The sequence below is a fragment of the Aulostomus chinensis genome, chromosome 7 (assembly GCF_037954235.1).
Source record: "Aulostomus chinensis isolate RoL2024-O1b breed Wild chromosome 7, RoL_Achi_v1.0, whole genome shotgun sequence".
Lineage (NCBI taxonomy): Eukaryota > Metazoa > Chordata > Actinopteri > Syngnathiformes > Aulostomidae > Aulostomus > Aulostomus chinensis.
In genome coordinates, this window is record NC_141326.1 from 6,846,391 (window position 1) to 6,863,507 (window position 17,117).

At 42.9% G+C, this 17,117-nt stretch overlaps 1 protein-coding gene across 2 annotated transcripts in view; it reads left to right on the forward strand.

Moving 5' to 3' along the window:
- bcar1 (BCAR1 scaffold protein, Cas family member) overlaps nt 1–17,117 on the forward strand; it is a 159,211-nt gene continuing 142,094 nt past the window's right edge. For both annotated transcript variants that reach the window (XM_086208299.1, XM_086208298.1), the window contains exon 1: nt 1–395. Coding sequence is in view for 1 of the 2 variants with exons in the window: in XM_086208298.1 (XP_086064424.1) it covers nt 384–395 (12 nt within the window). In the remaining variant the exon portion in view is untranslated. The remainder of the gene's footprint in view (nt 396–17,117) is intronic.

Consider the following 17,117-nt stretch of genomic DNA (forward strand, 5'->3'; position numbering starts at 1 on the left):
TGTGAGGCGGCGCTACGCTTTTCTCCGATTGAGAACTGTGCTCAGCTGTCAGCGCAACCGGACGTCCCCAGTATTTGCCGTCTGTACGCTTTTAATACAGACAGCTAGTATTTCCGTAGGTGGTTCGTGAAGGAGTCGTGACGAGAGAGCGGAGCGGCGAAGGTAGAGAGGAGGAGGAGGAGGAAGGAAGGTGAGACAGTCGGAAGAGGTCGACATATTGTAGGACGCACAGCTGCTGCGCAAATCACCGCTCCTGTTGCACACGGCGGAACCAATCCTCCACTCTCTTCCATACCTGGATGCCCGTGTTCTGTTGGAAGAGAATTTCTGGAGAGAGAGAGCAGTGCTCGATCAAACGCGGAGTGTGACCGCTGGCTCGCAACATGTCTGTCCCCGTAAGTATGTGCACAACGGTACGCGCACACATGCACGCACGCATCACCATCAGCTGTCTGGATATGTTGTAAAGCCTGGTCTGCCAAGAATAGTTGTGGCCCCTCAGTACAAGAATGAGGCCTCGAACCAATGAGCGTTTCCATAATCGATTAATAATACACACACACACACACACACACACACACACACACACTTAAGCACTATTATAGATATAGCTATAAAACTATAGCTGGTTGACGATAACGTGGGCCTAAGCAGTGTGTGCATGTGTGTATGCAACTTACATTCAGTGTCCATGTTTGAATGGGGACTGCTGCGATCTTGATTGAGCTTGTTGTGCTGTTCTTTTATCACATTCCTGAGGATCTACCTCACAAAGGCTACATGGAATGTGTAAAAGTGTGTGTGTGTGTGTGTGTGTGTGTGTGTGTGTGTGTGTGTGTGTGTGTATTTTAGTGCTGTGAGTCCTGTCTGTCAGCCTTATGTACTCAACTAGAACTCAAATTAAATCAGGTGAAGTGCTGCGGCCTGTCTGCCAGCCTGGAATACTCTTCTAGAACTAAAACTGAATCAGGCTTACGGTATATTGAATGTATTATTTCTATCATTGTTTATTTTGTTTGTTGGTATGACTATGGGACATGACAGAATTTAACGCTAGTGAGGTTGCTTTCTAAAATCTAGCTACAGCATAATCTTACAAAGTCTGGAAAATACAATTTTCCCTCGTGGTGTGTAGTTGAGTAGTACAAATTTAAAGGTAATTAAGTGATTGTTGGAAAGAAAGGTTTGGCAGAAATTTCGATTCCATATATCAGGACAAGGTTAAGGGTGTTGACTTTGTAGTCAATAAGTACGTTTATGTTCAGACTGATAGAAGCCATTTGAGTCTAAAAGTGACATAAATGCAGTTCCCAGGCAGGCATAATTAACATCCACATGATTATTAAAATCACCTACAATAATGTTACAAGAACTAAAATTCAGATATGAATTCAGAGAATGGACCAGGAGGGAAATACACAATAGCAAATAGAAGTGACTGTAGAGTTTTCCAGGCTGCGTGAGACAGACTAATTAAGTAACTAAGAGAATAAGGCTCTCAAAAGAATTAAAAATTATTTCTGGTTTGGGATTAACAAATAGGCTTGAGTCTAAAAAAAAAAGCAGCACAACCCCACCCTTGCCAGTGTTAATTTGACTGGGAGAATTGGATTCATTTAGACTAACATACTCAGGGTTACACAGCCAGGTGTCAGTGAGCCAGAACAAGTCAATGTGTTAGTCAATATTAATTCATTTACTAGTATAGCTTTTGATGACAGAGATCTGATGTTTAACATTCCACATTTAATTCTCATATTATTTTGAATTAATGCAATTGCAGTGTTAATTTTAATGTGGTTTTGCTGATTAACTCCACTTCTGTTTGTATTTGAATGAATTTATATGGTTGGGGGCAAATCACAGTATCTATTGAATTTTAGGAGGGTAACTGACATAATTTAAGTACAGAGAAGTGTGTAAGATGGCAGCTCTGCCTCCTGGTCTCAGCTCTAGGTTGTCATGGCTTGTTCTATTAACTGAGCCCTGTTTCTATAAATCAGAGGTGCTCTATCCAACATTGGATGAATGCTGTCTGTCCTAATCATACCAGATCTCCCCCAGTATGGCTGCGTGTGTGTGAATATATATGTACAGCAGGTAAAATAAGTATTGTGCACATCACCATTTTTCTCAGTGAATTGTTTGTCTTACTCAGAACATTCAGATCCCACTCCTCCCCCTCTCCTCTGGTGTTCCCCAAGGTTCTGTCCTTGGACTCCTTCTTTTCATTATCAACCTTCTCCCTCTTGGGTAAACATAACTTTCAGCTCCATTGCTATGCAGATGACACCCAGCTCTACCTATCCACCAAACCCAACCACATCCCCCCCTCCCACCTCCTTATCCGACTCTTCAGGAAATCAGATCCTGGTTCTCCCTGAACTTTTTCAAGCTTAATAGTGACAAACAGAACTCCTCCGTATTGGCATCAAATCCGTCCTTTCTAAAACAAATGACTTTTGCATCTCCATCGACACTTCATCTGTGACCCCCCTCCCCCAAGGTTAAGAGTCTGGGTGTCATCCTAGATAGTACTTAATCATTCCAGTCCCACATCAATATCAGCACTTGGTCAGCATATGTCCATTTATGTAAAATCTCACAACTGCGCCAATCTCTCTCCCATAACAGTGCTGAAATTCTGGTTCACACCCTGTCAACTCCCAACTAAACTATTGCAACCTTCTCCTCTATGTTTTACGTGACAAATCCATCCATAAAATACAACTCATCCAAAACTCTGCTGCCCGCATCATTACCAGAACCCCCTCCATCAGTCACATAACACCTGTCCTGTAGCAAATTCATTGGCTCCCCTTCAAATACCACATCATTTACAAGATCCTCCTCCTTATATTCAAAGCTATCAACAATCTTGTCCCTCAGTATCTCACCGAGCTCCTCCACTTCAAGACTCCCAACTGTTCTCTCAGGTCCTCTTCTTTCATTCAGCTCATCCTCCCACCTGGTCATCTGGTTACTATGGAGTTTAGAGCTTTCAGTCAATCAAACCCCCCCCCCCCCACACACACACACACACACACACACACCTCGGGAACTCTCTGCCCCACTACATTCAGCACTCCATCGCCATAACCACTTTCAAATCTCAGCAAAAAAACTAATCTTTTCAGACAGGCCTTCTCCCTTTAATTTTCATTTGCTTTGACTGTAATGACCCCACCCTTTCTCTTTTCTCTCTTTACAAGTCTACAATTCTACAATTTCATTTAGCAGACGCTTTTGTCCAAAGCAACGTACAACACAAGCAAGAATTTAGACTTAATTAAGGAAAAGCCTATAGGAAGCGCAAAAGTGCTTCAGTTGTGATTTGGTCACAGGTAGTGCCATCTAGTGGCAGAAGAAGTGTCGCCCCCCCTCCCTTTTTTTTTTTTTCTTGACAAACATACAACATCACACAACAAAGTTAGTGCTACATAAACTCTAAGTGCTGGGTCTTGGACCCTCTGACTGATTCTACCCCACAGGACAAAGAGGAGAAGAGTCAGGTTAAGTGCCTAGGTGCTCTCTGAACAATTTAGTCTTCAATTGTCTCTTAAAAGTAGAAAGGGACTCAGCAGAATGCACAGAGTTCGGTAGTTCGTTCCACCATTTGGGAACAACAGAAGAGAAGAGTCTGGCTAGAGATTTGGAGCAGCGCTGGGCTGGAAGCACCAGGCGTCTTTCGCATGCAGAGCGTAGTGGGCGAGAAGGAGAGTAGACCTGGATCAGGGATTCCAGGTAGGCTGGAGCCGTTCTTGTGATTGTTTTGTAAGCCAAGAGAAGTGCCTTGAATTTGATCCTGGCTGCCACTGGAAGCCAGTGAAGAGAAACCAGCAGCGGGGTGACATGTGCCCTTTTGGGCTAGTTGAAGATCAGATGTGCTGCTGCATTCTGGATCATCTGCAGAGGCTTGAATGAGTTTTAGTAGTAGTATAATTAATATTAATATGTTATTATATTGCCTGCTTTTATGACTGCTTGTTGATTAACTGAATGTTTTTATTGTTGTTTTTGTAAGGTGACCTTGAGTGTTTAGAAAGGTGCTCATAAATAAAATTTATTATTATTATTATTATTATTATTATTATTATTTATAATCATAAATATATTTCAAAAGGTGCTATTGGCATGAAATTTTCACCAGATGTTGGTAACAATCCATGCAACCCACTCATCGCATTAATTTATCATTTATCAAACGAGCGCACAAACCAGTGCAAAGAGAAAATCAGCTTAGAAATTAGCACACGACAGGACTCACGTGAGATTTACGAAACATGGGTATCACAAAAATTCCAGCATAAGAACGAGTGGCTGTTGATAAATTCGGCTTAAGTCCATTGCAATTATCATATTACACTCTTCATAAATGCACAGTTTAGAAGCCACGCCCCTGGAGTTTACAACATTGAGAGACGCAAGCATCATGATATGGGAATTAGATATACTCAGCAGACAAGGAACTGATTGCCCTCCAAATTGCCAGAGTAGTTTAGCTGAGTGACAGCTGGGTTATTCTAGACCTATCACACAATCTCCCGCTGAAAGGACTAGGTGGCCAAAACCCCATGGGTGGGTAGCACCTGCATTGGTACAGGTATGGCATTTGAATGCCGGGTTTTTCCCTTTAATTGGGGTTCTAGGCTGTGGCATAACTCCAAGAGGAGATGCCTAGGAAGACAGAAAGGACTCATGAGCCACTCATCACTCTCCTGGAATAAATCTAAAGTCAAGTGAAACTTAAAAGTTTGTCGTTGCCAGGTTGAAAATAAAATAGAGTAGTCTTTCTCAAATAGTGGGGAACACCCCCCTGGGGGGGCGCATGTGACCGCGGAGAACATGCTTCTTTTTTGCCTTACTAGAATAAAGTGTAATTGCACATCCGCTACAGTAGGTGGCAGTGGTGCTCTCATTGTCAGAGTGTGCACAGGGAGTATTAGCTCTATGGTGTAGGGATTTTTTTCAACCGAGCATCTTTACACACAGCATAGAGTGGGGGATATGAAGTGCAATGAACAAACCCTGAAGAGACACCATGAAAAATATTTAACAGTTCTGATATACTGGCGACCTGTCCAGGGTGCACACCGCCTCTCAACCAAAAGCCGCTGGGATACGCTCCAGCACCCCTGCGAACCTTAACAGAATAAGTGGAAGAAGATGGATGGATGGATGGATGGATGAAAAGAATAGCAGAGAAAGACAGATAATCAGACAAATGAAAGTCGCCTGGAAGCTGATTTGAGGAAATATGACCAAGCATATGAGGCGCTTGGCTTCCCCGTGACTATGGTGGGAAATAAGGAAAGACCGGTGTGTTTACTCAAACCCATCAGTCTTTCAAAAAACAATGTTAATAAAGTAATTCTTTGTTGCAAGTTGGTCAAAAAAATATTTATAGTTAAAATTCTTGAAAACTAGGATTTAATTTTTTTTTTTGTTTCAGGCAAATTGATGCACTTTAAATCTTTTCTGTTAAAGACTATAAAACAATGATAATAAAGTTATTCTTTGTTCTAAGTTGATCTATATTGCTTTCTTTTTCCTTGTTTTCTTTAATGTTAAGGATACAATGCAGAGGTGTGCTTATAACAATTTTATTGAAAAACAATACTATTTGTAGTCACGGTGAAGAGTGGGGGGGTGAAATGTTTTTCTCTTTCTAGGGGGGCGTAACAGAAAATTATTGAGAGGCACTGACCTAGAGAAAGCTTTCTAAAAATTGTTACAATGGTGTGGTCTGCCATCTCATCTACAAGCATGTTTTGGCTTGTCAGATTGCACTTTAACCTTTAAAGTTAAAAAAAGAATAATGTTAAAACTTGTGTTGAGCCATTTATTTGTCATTTATTGTTTGCTTTTGAGTAGGGTGGAGAAAAAATAATTAAAATAGGATTCTGTACACACAGAAAAAATCAGATTTTATTTTTGGGCCCTATCACCCAGCTTTATGTTAGGTCGATGAAAGAAAGCAGTCCTGGAGATTTGCTTTATATGGAAGTTAAAGGACAGATCCTGATCAAAGATAACTCTTAGTTCTTTTCTGTAGTGCTGGGTGCCAGGATGATGCTATCCAGGGTACCAATGTCATTAGATAAGGTGTTTCCCAGGTGTTTTTGGCCCAGCACAGTAACCTCAGTTTTGTCAGAGTTTAATATCAATATTAATTTTAGTGACTTCCAACTGATGTAGTTGAATGTCGCGACTACAGACAGATAAGTTTTGTCATATTTACAGTTACTTTTAACCAGCAGTTTTAAGTTTGATTTGACAGCTTGCGCTCTGGCCCCAGGAATGCTCCTGACCATGGTCGCTGATGTCCATAATTTCCCATTACTCAAAATAGAACTGCCAATGACCAGAGTTAATTTCTCAATGGGGATATCACTTCCTGAGGAAAACCTATTTGTAAAGTGAACTGTTGGTCGGTCACTGTCAGTTGGCTTCTGCTTGGGACGGTGCTTTCTTTGAACAGTCACCAGGTGTCCCTGGTTTCCTGGCTGCTCAGGAGCTGTCCATACGACATTACAACTCTCAGTTGTACAATACATGCAGGGAACAATATGTTAAATTTGACTAAACTCATGCACCTCTGAGAGCTGCAAGTGTAGACTACTATCATAGCTAGCTAGCTCAGTTTTTAGCAAGGCATGCAAAGGAGAGGATACTTCTGCTGACGCAGAGGACATCATTCCTGAGGCAGTCCTTAATTTCCCTCATGGTTGGTCAATGTGCACTGAACAATCTAAAGCATCATGTACCTGAGCAGTGATGTGACTGATGATTCATTTGAGGTAACAGAGAAGTAGTGTGTGTGTGTGTGTGTGTGTGTGTGTGTGTGCGCCTCATCACCATGGCTGCTCATTTCTCGCCATCAGAATGGCGGGAGTTCTGATCAGTCTTTTCTGATCCACCCAACCTGACAGTCACACATTGGCCTGCTGCCTCCTCCTATTTTCACACATACTGCATTTGTCTGTGTGTTCCTGTCACAGATAGAGGTATAGTATTGTGTACAAAACTGGCATAATCTTTGATGATGACTGAGAGTGAGAGTCTGATAATGTCTTGGTCTTTGGTCAGCTCCTGTCTTTTCTGACAGCAAGGAGGAGGCAACCAGGTCTGCATGCTCACACAAGTTTGACAGCACATGAGTAAGAACCAACTCAACTGGCACCTCTCAAAACTGCTTTTACTAGGTATAGTCCATCCATCCATCCATTTTCTTCCGCTTATCCTATTAAGGGTCACAGGGGGGCTGGAGCCTATCCCCCCAGTTTTTGGGCGAGAGGAGGGGTTCACCCTGGACAGGTCGCCAGTCCATCGCAGGACCAACACATATAGACAGACAACCAGTGACGCTCTCAACCATGCCTACATTCAATTTAGAGTATCCAAATAGCCTAGTCCCCATTTGCATGTCTTTGGAAGCCGGAGTCCCCGGTGAGAGCCCACACAGGCACAGAGAGAACATGCAAACGCCACACATAAAGATCCCGTCCCCAAGCTGGGGCTCAAACCTGGAACCTTCTTGCTGTGAGGAGACAGTGCTAACCACTGCACCACCGTACCTACTAGGTATAGTTTTTCAGAATAACTCCCAGAGCTCAGCGCTCTGCTCTCTTACAGTTAAAACTTTCAGCTTTCAGCACATCCTCCTCTACACTGTACCCACCATACAACATCAGCCATGGGCATTGATGAGGGTCCTGCTCATGCAGATGCATCTCAGGTCTTCTAAGCCTTAATTACAGCTACAGAGTGGAGAGTGAGAGCTACTACTATTAGTAGCTTGCATTAAAGTTTACTTACAAGAAACTTTCTTGTGAAATTTAGTTGGCATCGAAAAAAGCTTGTCAGGCTTCTCTTTCATATAACACAAAAATTCTTCTCTCTTTCTCCCTCTGGTCAAGGACACACCTCTATCCTGGGGTCTTATCAGACCCTACTCCCTAGTCCATGGGACAGTTCTCCCCATGGAAAGTGTCAGTTGGGATGGTACTTGTCCTTGGTGAGTGCTTAGCCTCTCACCAGCCTTGGAGCCCTGAATCAGTGAGCTTGATCCAGACAATGATTTAGTGCTTCACTCTCCCCCCTCTGTCACAGGGGTCAAAATGTTTGTATCTGTTTCCCAATCAACTAATTGACTTGAATAATTCACACTAGACACTGGTAAGATAACTTCTAAATACCAAACTTCACATGGTTTTACTCTCTGGGGGCTTAAGCAACACAGTTTCTATAGATCTTGTCAAACAACCAAACGGGCTACAATATATAATAAAATAATAAGAAGAAATTAATTTCAGTTGCTGTTCTGTTGAGATCCCGTTCATAACGCCAATTTGTAGATGATGAGTTCGCCAGACACAAGAAACATGCTGGAGACTCAGAGATGGCTTACACTGGACAATTTAATGGACAATTTAATGGACATCCATAACAGATCTACAAGGTACACTGTAAGATGAAGTCAAGTCAGCTCCCCCCAGAACATCCGATGTCCTTCCCTTATATCCAGTCATACTTGTGGGTGCTATCAGTATTACCTCATCGGAATATTACACACAGATGTGACCTTCATGTAGCCTGAACACAGTTACGCATGTAGACAACGCTGGTGCTTTGACAGAGTATAGCAAGATTAGCATTATGATATATTTTAACCCAAAATGGTGTTTATTTCATCAGTTGAACAATGGAAATCATGAGACCAAAGAAAAGATCTTGGCGCTTCTGTGACCATTGCGACAGGGAACTGTACATTGTACTTTCAGCACAGACAGCTCTATTTTAAAAATGGAGTTTGGGAGAAAAAATTATTCTGGTTTACTTTCATTTCATGCTAAAATTTAAGAACCTATAATTGGGCTATCCTTAGCCTGATTATTTTGAACAATAATTTAAAAAAAGTCATCGCTTTGCTGTTGTTTCATTCATAAAGTCCTATAAAAATACACTAAGTCCTATAAAAGACTATAATTGTTATAACACATCTCATAAGCTATTACACAAGCAGACGTGAGAATACTCAAGACTCTGCTGAATAGCATAATAGCATAAATGGTCTTGAGATGTGACCTATCTTGCTGCCCTGATTTGCATTTGTGTCACTCACAGCATTTTCATTTACATGTTAAAGCCTCCTCCAGATTTTTTTTTGAGGGGGGGGGGGGGTCATGGGCCAAGCAAGGCCCACGTCAGTTCCCAACAATTCCCGGCAATTTTCTGTGCTGCCTGCACATTTCTGTGAATTGCCGGAAACCTGAACTTCCAAGACAATTTATTGTGCCACATACTGATGAAAATCCTACTTTTCATGCAGTGTCAGTGTGCCACATGTTTAGGAAGCAGTCCTAAGCAGAAGCCGACTGTCAGTGACCAACCACCGGTTCATGTTTGGAATAGGTTCTCCTAAATCTCTAGAACATACTAACTCCACACAAAAAGATCCCGTACCTGAGCCAGAGCCCGAAACCTTCCTGCTGTGAGGTGACAGTGCTAACCACTGCACCATCGTGCCACCCAATTCAGTGTAACAATGGTAAAAGGACACTATCTGTTTCTCTGTCAAGTTGTTCTCCCTGAGTATCTTGACTAAATTCAGCCTCTTTTGTGCCATTTTAAGCATCGCAGTGATGTTTGTTGTCCAGGACGGGTCTACTTCAGTGTGAGTGCCAGGAACCTGAGGACGCAGATCCTTTGCACTCCCAGTCCCAATTGATGACAGAGCTGCAGGTCTGATTTGTTCCTCCTGAAGTTGCTCTTTTCTCTCAGCAGTATTGAGGATAAGGTTGTCAGTGAAGCACAATTCCAACAGTCTTTGGACCTCCTGCCTGTAGACAGCTTTATCTCCTTCTAAGATGAGCCCTGGCACCAGCGTATCATCCACAAAGTTCATGATGGCATTGCTCAGATGAGTAGGGGTGCAGTAATGGGGATATAGGGATAGAGTGTGTAGATTAGTTGTGTGATCAACATACATCCCTTTGTGGAGCTGGTGCTGATGCTGAGTGCTGAAGAAAGATGGGGTCCTACTCTTACTCTGTGGGAGAGGTCTCAGTGAAGAGTAGCCTAGCATGATATTGTTACATTTTAATGTGTTTATGTAAGTGGCACATGTTGCCTCGCTATTCACATTTGTTCCATGTGTGCAAGTGTCGTGCTGAATGTTATGGCAATGGCATCCTCTGTATATTAGTTATCTCTGTATACAAACTGGTGGGGATCAAATGTGTGTGGCTGTCTTGTGATGTGACTCAGAACCAGTTTCTAAAAATACTTCTTCTGAAGATGTATTGTGAAGAATACCTCACAGGTCTTTTTTGGTAGAGATATAATTGTGGAGGACTTCAGATGGGGTGGGATATGGTTGTTGAATATGCTGTTCGAATATGTAGCCAACTGGTCTTCAAAATCACTCAGAACCCTCCCAGTCACGCTGTCTGGTTGTGCTCACTGTATGCAGAATATACCTTATCTCCTGTGCCTGCAGTGTGATGATGTGGCTACTGGGGGCTGGTAGGTATAGCATGGCCATTACCGATGTCTCAACCTCAAAGTGGATAGAGAAGTAATTGATCTCCCCAGCCAGTACTCTGTCACCATTACTAAGTTGCTAGATCTGTACTTATTGATGTGTTGGACCCCTTGCCATACTTGTTACATATTGTTTTTGCTGTCTTCCTCATAGAATTTATTTATATTATGGTGCAGAAAACAAGTATTTGATTGATATTAAAGACTCACCTCAATACTTTGTAATGTAACCCTGGTTGGCAGTGATGGAGGTCAAATGTTTCCTGTAGGTCTAAACCAAATTTGCACACATTGTAGCTGGTATTTTGGCCCATTCTTCCATGCAGATCTTCTGAAGAGCTGTGATGTTTTGGGGCTGTCGCTGGGCAACACAGACTTTCAACTCCCTCCATAGATTCTCTGGTATGCAGCCAGGGCAGTCGCCAAGGCAAAACCTCGGGTGTGGGAGGAGCTCGGTGAGGCCATGGAGAACGACTATCGGTCAGCTCCGAAAAGTTTCTGGCAAACTGTCCGTCGCCTCAGGGGGGAAGGCGACAACTTACCCACACTGTTTACAGTGGGGACAGGAGGCTGCTGACATTTCTACCAGAGGTGTGAGAGTCTGGTCTGCATTGCCGGCAGTAAGTCAGACTTGTTCCCGGTGAGAGTTGGACTCCGCCAAGGCTGCCCTTTGTCACCGGTTCTGTTCATAACATTTATGGACAGAATTTCTAGGTGCAGCCGGGTGGTGGAGGGGGTCGAGTTTGGAGGTGGGAGGATGTTGTCTCTGCTTTTTGTGGATGATGTTCTCCTGTTAGCTCCATCAGGCCATGACCTCCAGCTCTTGCTGTGACAGTTCGCACCTGAATGTGAAGTGGCTGGGATGAGAATCAGCACCTCCATGTTTGAGGCCATGGTCCTCAGTCGGAAAAGGATGGTTTGCCCACTCCAAGTCGGGGGGAGGTCCCTCCTCAGGTGGAGGAGTTTAAGTATCTCGGGGTCTCGTTCACAAGTGAGGGTAGGATGGAGCAGGAGATTGACTGGCGGATTGGGGCGGCATCCGCAGTGATGCGGGTGCTAAACCAGTCCGTTGTGGTGAAGAGGGAGCCAAAAAGCAAGACTCGTGATTTACAGGTCAATCTCCGTTCCAACCTTCACCTATTGTCATGAGCTTTGGGTAATGACCGAAAGAACGAGATTGCAAATACAAGCGGCCGAAATGAGTTTCCTTTGTAGGGTGACTGGGCTCTCCCTTGGGGGTAAGGGTGAGAAGCTCGGTCATTTGGGAGGTGCTCAGATTAGAGCTGCTGCTCGTCCATGTTGAGAGGAGTCAGTTGAGGTGGTTCGGGCATCTGGTGAGGATGCCTCCCTCAGGAGGTCTTTCAGGCATGTCCAACTGGAGGTGGCCCTGGGGCTGACCTTGGATATGCTGGAGTGATTATATCTCTCAGCTGGCCTGGGAACGTCTCGGGATTCCCCCGGAAGAGCTGGTGGAAGTGGCTGGGGAGAGGACAGTCTGGGCTTTCTTGCTGAGGCTGTTGCCCCCGTGACCCGGACCCACCGGATAAAGCGGAGGATGACGACGACGATGTAGTGTGTTACTAATAGTAACCTTTGTTATTGTGGTCCCAGCTCTCTTTATGTCATTGACCAGTTCCCCCTGTGTAGTTCTGGCTGTTTCTTCACTGTTCTCAAGATCATTTGTACCCAATTGTTAGATCTTGCATGGAGCCCCAGGTTGAGGGAGATTGTCAGTGATTTTCTATTTATTCTATTTTCTAATAAATAATCCAACAGTTGATATCTTCTCACCAAGCTTCTTGCCTATTGTAGATTGGCTCATCCCAGTCTTGTGCAGGTGACAGCTCTTTGGTCTTGGCCATGGTGGAGAGGTTGCAGTCTGAAAGTGTGTAAGGTGCGCTTTATTCGCGCAAATTTGATCGTTGCTGGCTTTTATCTGTTGTGGAAGTCCCAGATACGGCGGAAAAACAAACACCGCCATATCTGGATTTATGACACAATCCGGAGGAGCACACAGCTGGGTGAATTTCACCGCTTTCTCTGGAAACTGTACCTGGACCACTGCTATTTCCAGTGGTACTTCAGGCTAATGAGGGCAAAGTTCGATGACCTGTTAGCAAGGACTGATGCCAGGATATCACGGTCGGACACCAACCACAGCCAGGACCCTTTACGTGACTTCACTGATGCCAGGGGAATCTCAATGCTGATAGACTCTCTCGACACAATGTCACGCGAATTTGTTGCGCAAGGTGAAGACACAAATACGTGAAATTCGCGTACCAAAATTCTCACTGCTAAATTTGCATCGCGTTTTCGCATCGCCCAGCGAGTATACACGCAAATTCGCGTCTAATCACCTCCCTACATAGACTTTACATGTAAACTTCACGCGAAAAAAATTTGTGTCGCTTTTGGTGTGAACACACCTTGACTGTATAAGGGTGTGGACAGGTGTCTTTTATGCAGATAAATTCAAACAGGTGCCATTAATACAGGTAAGAGTCGAGGAAAGAAGAGCTTCTAAATGAAGAAGTAACAGGTCTGTGAGGGCCAGAATTCTTGCTTGTTTGAAGGTGCTGAATACATATTTTCTGCACCATTATACAAATAAATTCTTTGAAAAATCATACAATGTGATTTCCTGGATTTTTTTTTTTTTTTTTTTTTACATTCTGTCTCTCACAGTTGAAGTGTACCCATGATGAACATTACAGACCTGTCTCATCTTCATGCGTGGGACAACTTGCAGAATCGGTGGCTGCCATTTTTTTTTTGACTTTTGTAATTCTGGTGTCTTTGGAAAAGTAACATTCTCAGGTTTCTTGCAGAAGTGTCAGTTTGAGTCTATATTTTACTGGCAAGGAGATAGTGGTTAGAATAAAGGGTTTTTAGTTCCGCCCAACTAATCTGTCTGAATGTTGACCAGGGAAAAATAGGTCCATGAGCTTCTAGGGGTGAACAGCCATCGCTAGTCCACAGACACAGGTCCTGACTTTATATAGTCCAAATCTGAAGTCAAAATGTCAATAAATGACCTGTATACAGTGTTTGGCACACAAAATCCTCAGCGTTTTCCTTGGGTCCTATTTGGTGACTCCAAAAGGATGTCTGAATACCCAAACAAATAACATAAGATCCCTTTGCCTAACAAACACAATCTTGGTCTTTAATCAAAACTAACAGTGGCAGGATGCAGCCTTACATAGGATTTGGATATTTTGGGTCATTTTAGGATTGGATAACAAAGGTCAAAAAGTCAAAGGTTTTTTTTATTTGGTGGAGCATGCGGGCAGCTCATCGTGCAACAATAAAAATATAGAACAATAATAGAACACATAGAGAACAATCGAGCAAAACATCAAGAAACTAAAAAAACACATATTACTGTAAAAGTGTTCATAAATTATTCTTCATTTTGAATTGAAACTGAATATGTCCGACAATTTTTGTGTGGCTATTCCACCCTCTCTATCCCACCTATACACTTGGAGTCACTGTCAACAAAACGTGCCCATCCCCCCCTCTCATTCAGGTAATTCACACACTCGTCATGCAAATTAGGCTGCTGACTGGCCAGCATAAGTAAAGAGAAGTAAACAATATCATGCCTATTATTCATTGTTTGTACATGAACGTGCATATGGTACAACTGCATCAATTACTTATAGCTCCACGTCTGGGTCAACTCCTGCAAAAAATTGCTCGATGTCTTTATGGTCAACCTCAGGCTCCTCATCCGAGTGTCTGAGTGGGATGACTGAAGCACCATTTCAGCCACTTCCTCTGCTGAATATCATTTCCTGGCCATCTTTTTCCTCGCTCTCTTGCTTTCATCAGCATCTCCTACTACAGCACTGCTTTGCACAGCCAAGTTAACGTTACGCATGGTGAGCACACATGCACCTTGGTACTGTCTTTTTCATCTGTTTATTGGCTAGAAGAATATCTAGTCCTCATTAGAAGAAAATCTCATAGGCCGGCGTAAGGGTCAATCAAATGATGCATGGTCCGATCTGTAAACTGGGGGCTGATTGGCGTTTCAGTGCTGTAGCTCAACAACCCAGGCACTGATTGGCTCATGTGTCATATCTTTGAGCTCAGCAGGACTACCCCATGACCAAACAAGTAATGTTGCGTGGACTAAATGAATACCGGCGACTCTGTATGATGTTACAGGGAAATGTAGTTGAGATGCTCTGGATGCTGCTCTACCCAGTTTTTCAATTAAACATGGATTACACTGGAAATACACAACTTTGGTGAAAATCCTTTGATATTTGACATCTATGGACAACTAGTGACTTATTGAAAAGCAGCCTGTTTAAAATTTGGGCGATAACGACGTCGGGAGTACAAAGCTGTTTTGGAGGTATTTTCCTTCGCATGCTGTCTGTCTGGAAACATTGTAATCCAGCTCTGGCTGCAAGTAACTTTATGTATCGTGATTGGGTGCTAAATAATCATTCGACTGTCAGGTTTCGAACAGGGTACAACATGACCAGATATGTTGTTGTATGCCATTTAAAAACCGTTGAATATCGAAGTTGTTTACTTCCTGTACCGCTGATGGTACACTGCTTCTAAAGAGGTTTTAAAAGAGACCTAATCCATATTACCTTAGACTCTAGTTTGAGAGCAGGCCAAAGGTCCATGAGCTCATTCACTGGTGGGCAGGAAATCTCTATGGTCTGTCAATGTAGGGGAAATGTGGTCTTTATCATTTTTCTAATGAGGGGAAGGTTCTTCTCTGTCTTCTTGACTTATCAGACAATTGTCTGCCTCAAATGCTCAAGGAAGTTGACTTCCACTCGCTTTGATCTTTTAATTTTGGAATGTGAAGGTTAATTTTCAGGATTGCTTCTGCTTCTTTTTCCAGCATTTAACAGTGACCTCCTGATGTCCAGCCCATCTCTCATCTTGTTCCTGAAATTCCCCATCTTAAACTTGATGCTGTTTTTCCATCCATTCCAAACAGTCTCAGATCCTGCTTCCTTCAAGCAGGGATATTTGGCCACAAGAGCCTCAGCATCCGTTGCAATGTCTGTATCATTTGGGTAAGCCTTAAAACCATACATAGTAGATGCTAGCTTATGTAAAATGTTGTGCTTTAGGCCTCTTGTTAACTTAAGGTGTGTCTTTTCATATTCTGATTTTCCATCTCTGAGTTTCAATTCAAATGCAAATGTGGGAACTGGAGAAGGACCTGGAGGCCACCTGCTGAGACACTCTGGAGATGACACATCCCAGAGTAAAACAGTAGCAGCAATAGAGCTGGAGTCTTGAGAAAAAGAGATGTGAACAAAAACTTTTTTGTGTAAATTCCTCAATGTCTGCAAGGGAAGTAAGTTTCCCATCAAAGGCTGGATCTTCATAAAGCACATCAAAGTCAAGGTCGATTTCCAGCTGCTCTTACAATTTTGATCAGTGCATCCACAGAGGCTGGTTGTGAGCTGAGTTTTAATTGTCTAGCCTGGTCTGGCTCAACAACATGAAGAATCATGGGTTGTGGGGATGCAGCAGCCATTCTGCTGATGAGAAAACAAAAACAGGATTTTAGAGAGTTCAATTTTACAGCTTGTAAATTGCTGAAATTATAATAAAGAAAGAATACAATAAAGAAACAGTAACTGATAACTAAAAGAATAGAAAAAATATTTCCTGACTCAGTTCTGTCTAACTTGAATGAATTGCTTGGGGGTCAGCAGCAGCAAGCCGCTTATCCTGTATGCTGAGAGAGGGACCGTATTGTTCATCTAGACTGCAGGTGGATTAACAGGCATGTGTTCAGTTGACAGCTCATATGTAGATGTTCAACATACCAAGAGTCATAATCACAACACAGAAAAGTTGCATTGTGATTCACAAGGAAGATCTGCTCTCTTTTGTTAAATGTAGACCGTCCACTGCTGACTCCTACAGATAGAAACATTCCACAGATATTTGGCCATTAATGGTCACATTTGATGTCTCGTAGATTGTGCAACTGGTTGTTTGTTCTAGTTTCAGCTCTACCAGAGGTTGCTCAAGTTCAAATTAGAGAACAGAATAAACCATGGATACTTGAGATTTTGGCTTGAAAAATGATGCTGCAGCAAGATGATATGCCATCATTTGTTGGTTGTCTGACTGCCATTGTCTTCAAAATATTTTTGAAGTTTTGAGCGTTATGCACCACTCTTTTGAAAAAGTGGTGCTTGGCCTCAAACTGCATCATCCAAACATGCAGGAGGGGCCCAAAGCACTTGACTAGAGCAGGGTAATGCTCCATACAGTGATGTTTAGGATGGAGCCTTACCTCAGGAAAAACCTCTAGCAGTGCCTGTCTACAATCACAGATTTTGCAAAAAAAATAAAAAAAATAATTTAAGGTTTCATCAGTAAATGATGGGCACAATGCCAACTCTGCCACCTCTTTCAGCTCCATCAAAACAGTCCATGTCTTGTCACCCACTGGTACTACACTGGCAACAAACAATGGAAGAAGTTGGAGCAGTGTGGCATTTTCATGCCTGTTACCTCCAATCGTTTCTCGAGAAAGACACATTTTGGGAAGTGGCTGAGGTCTATTC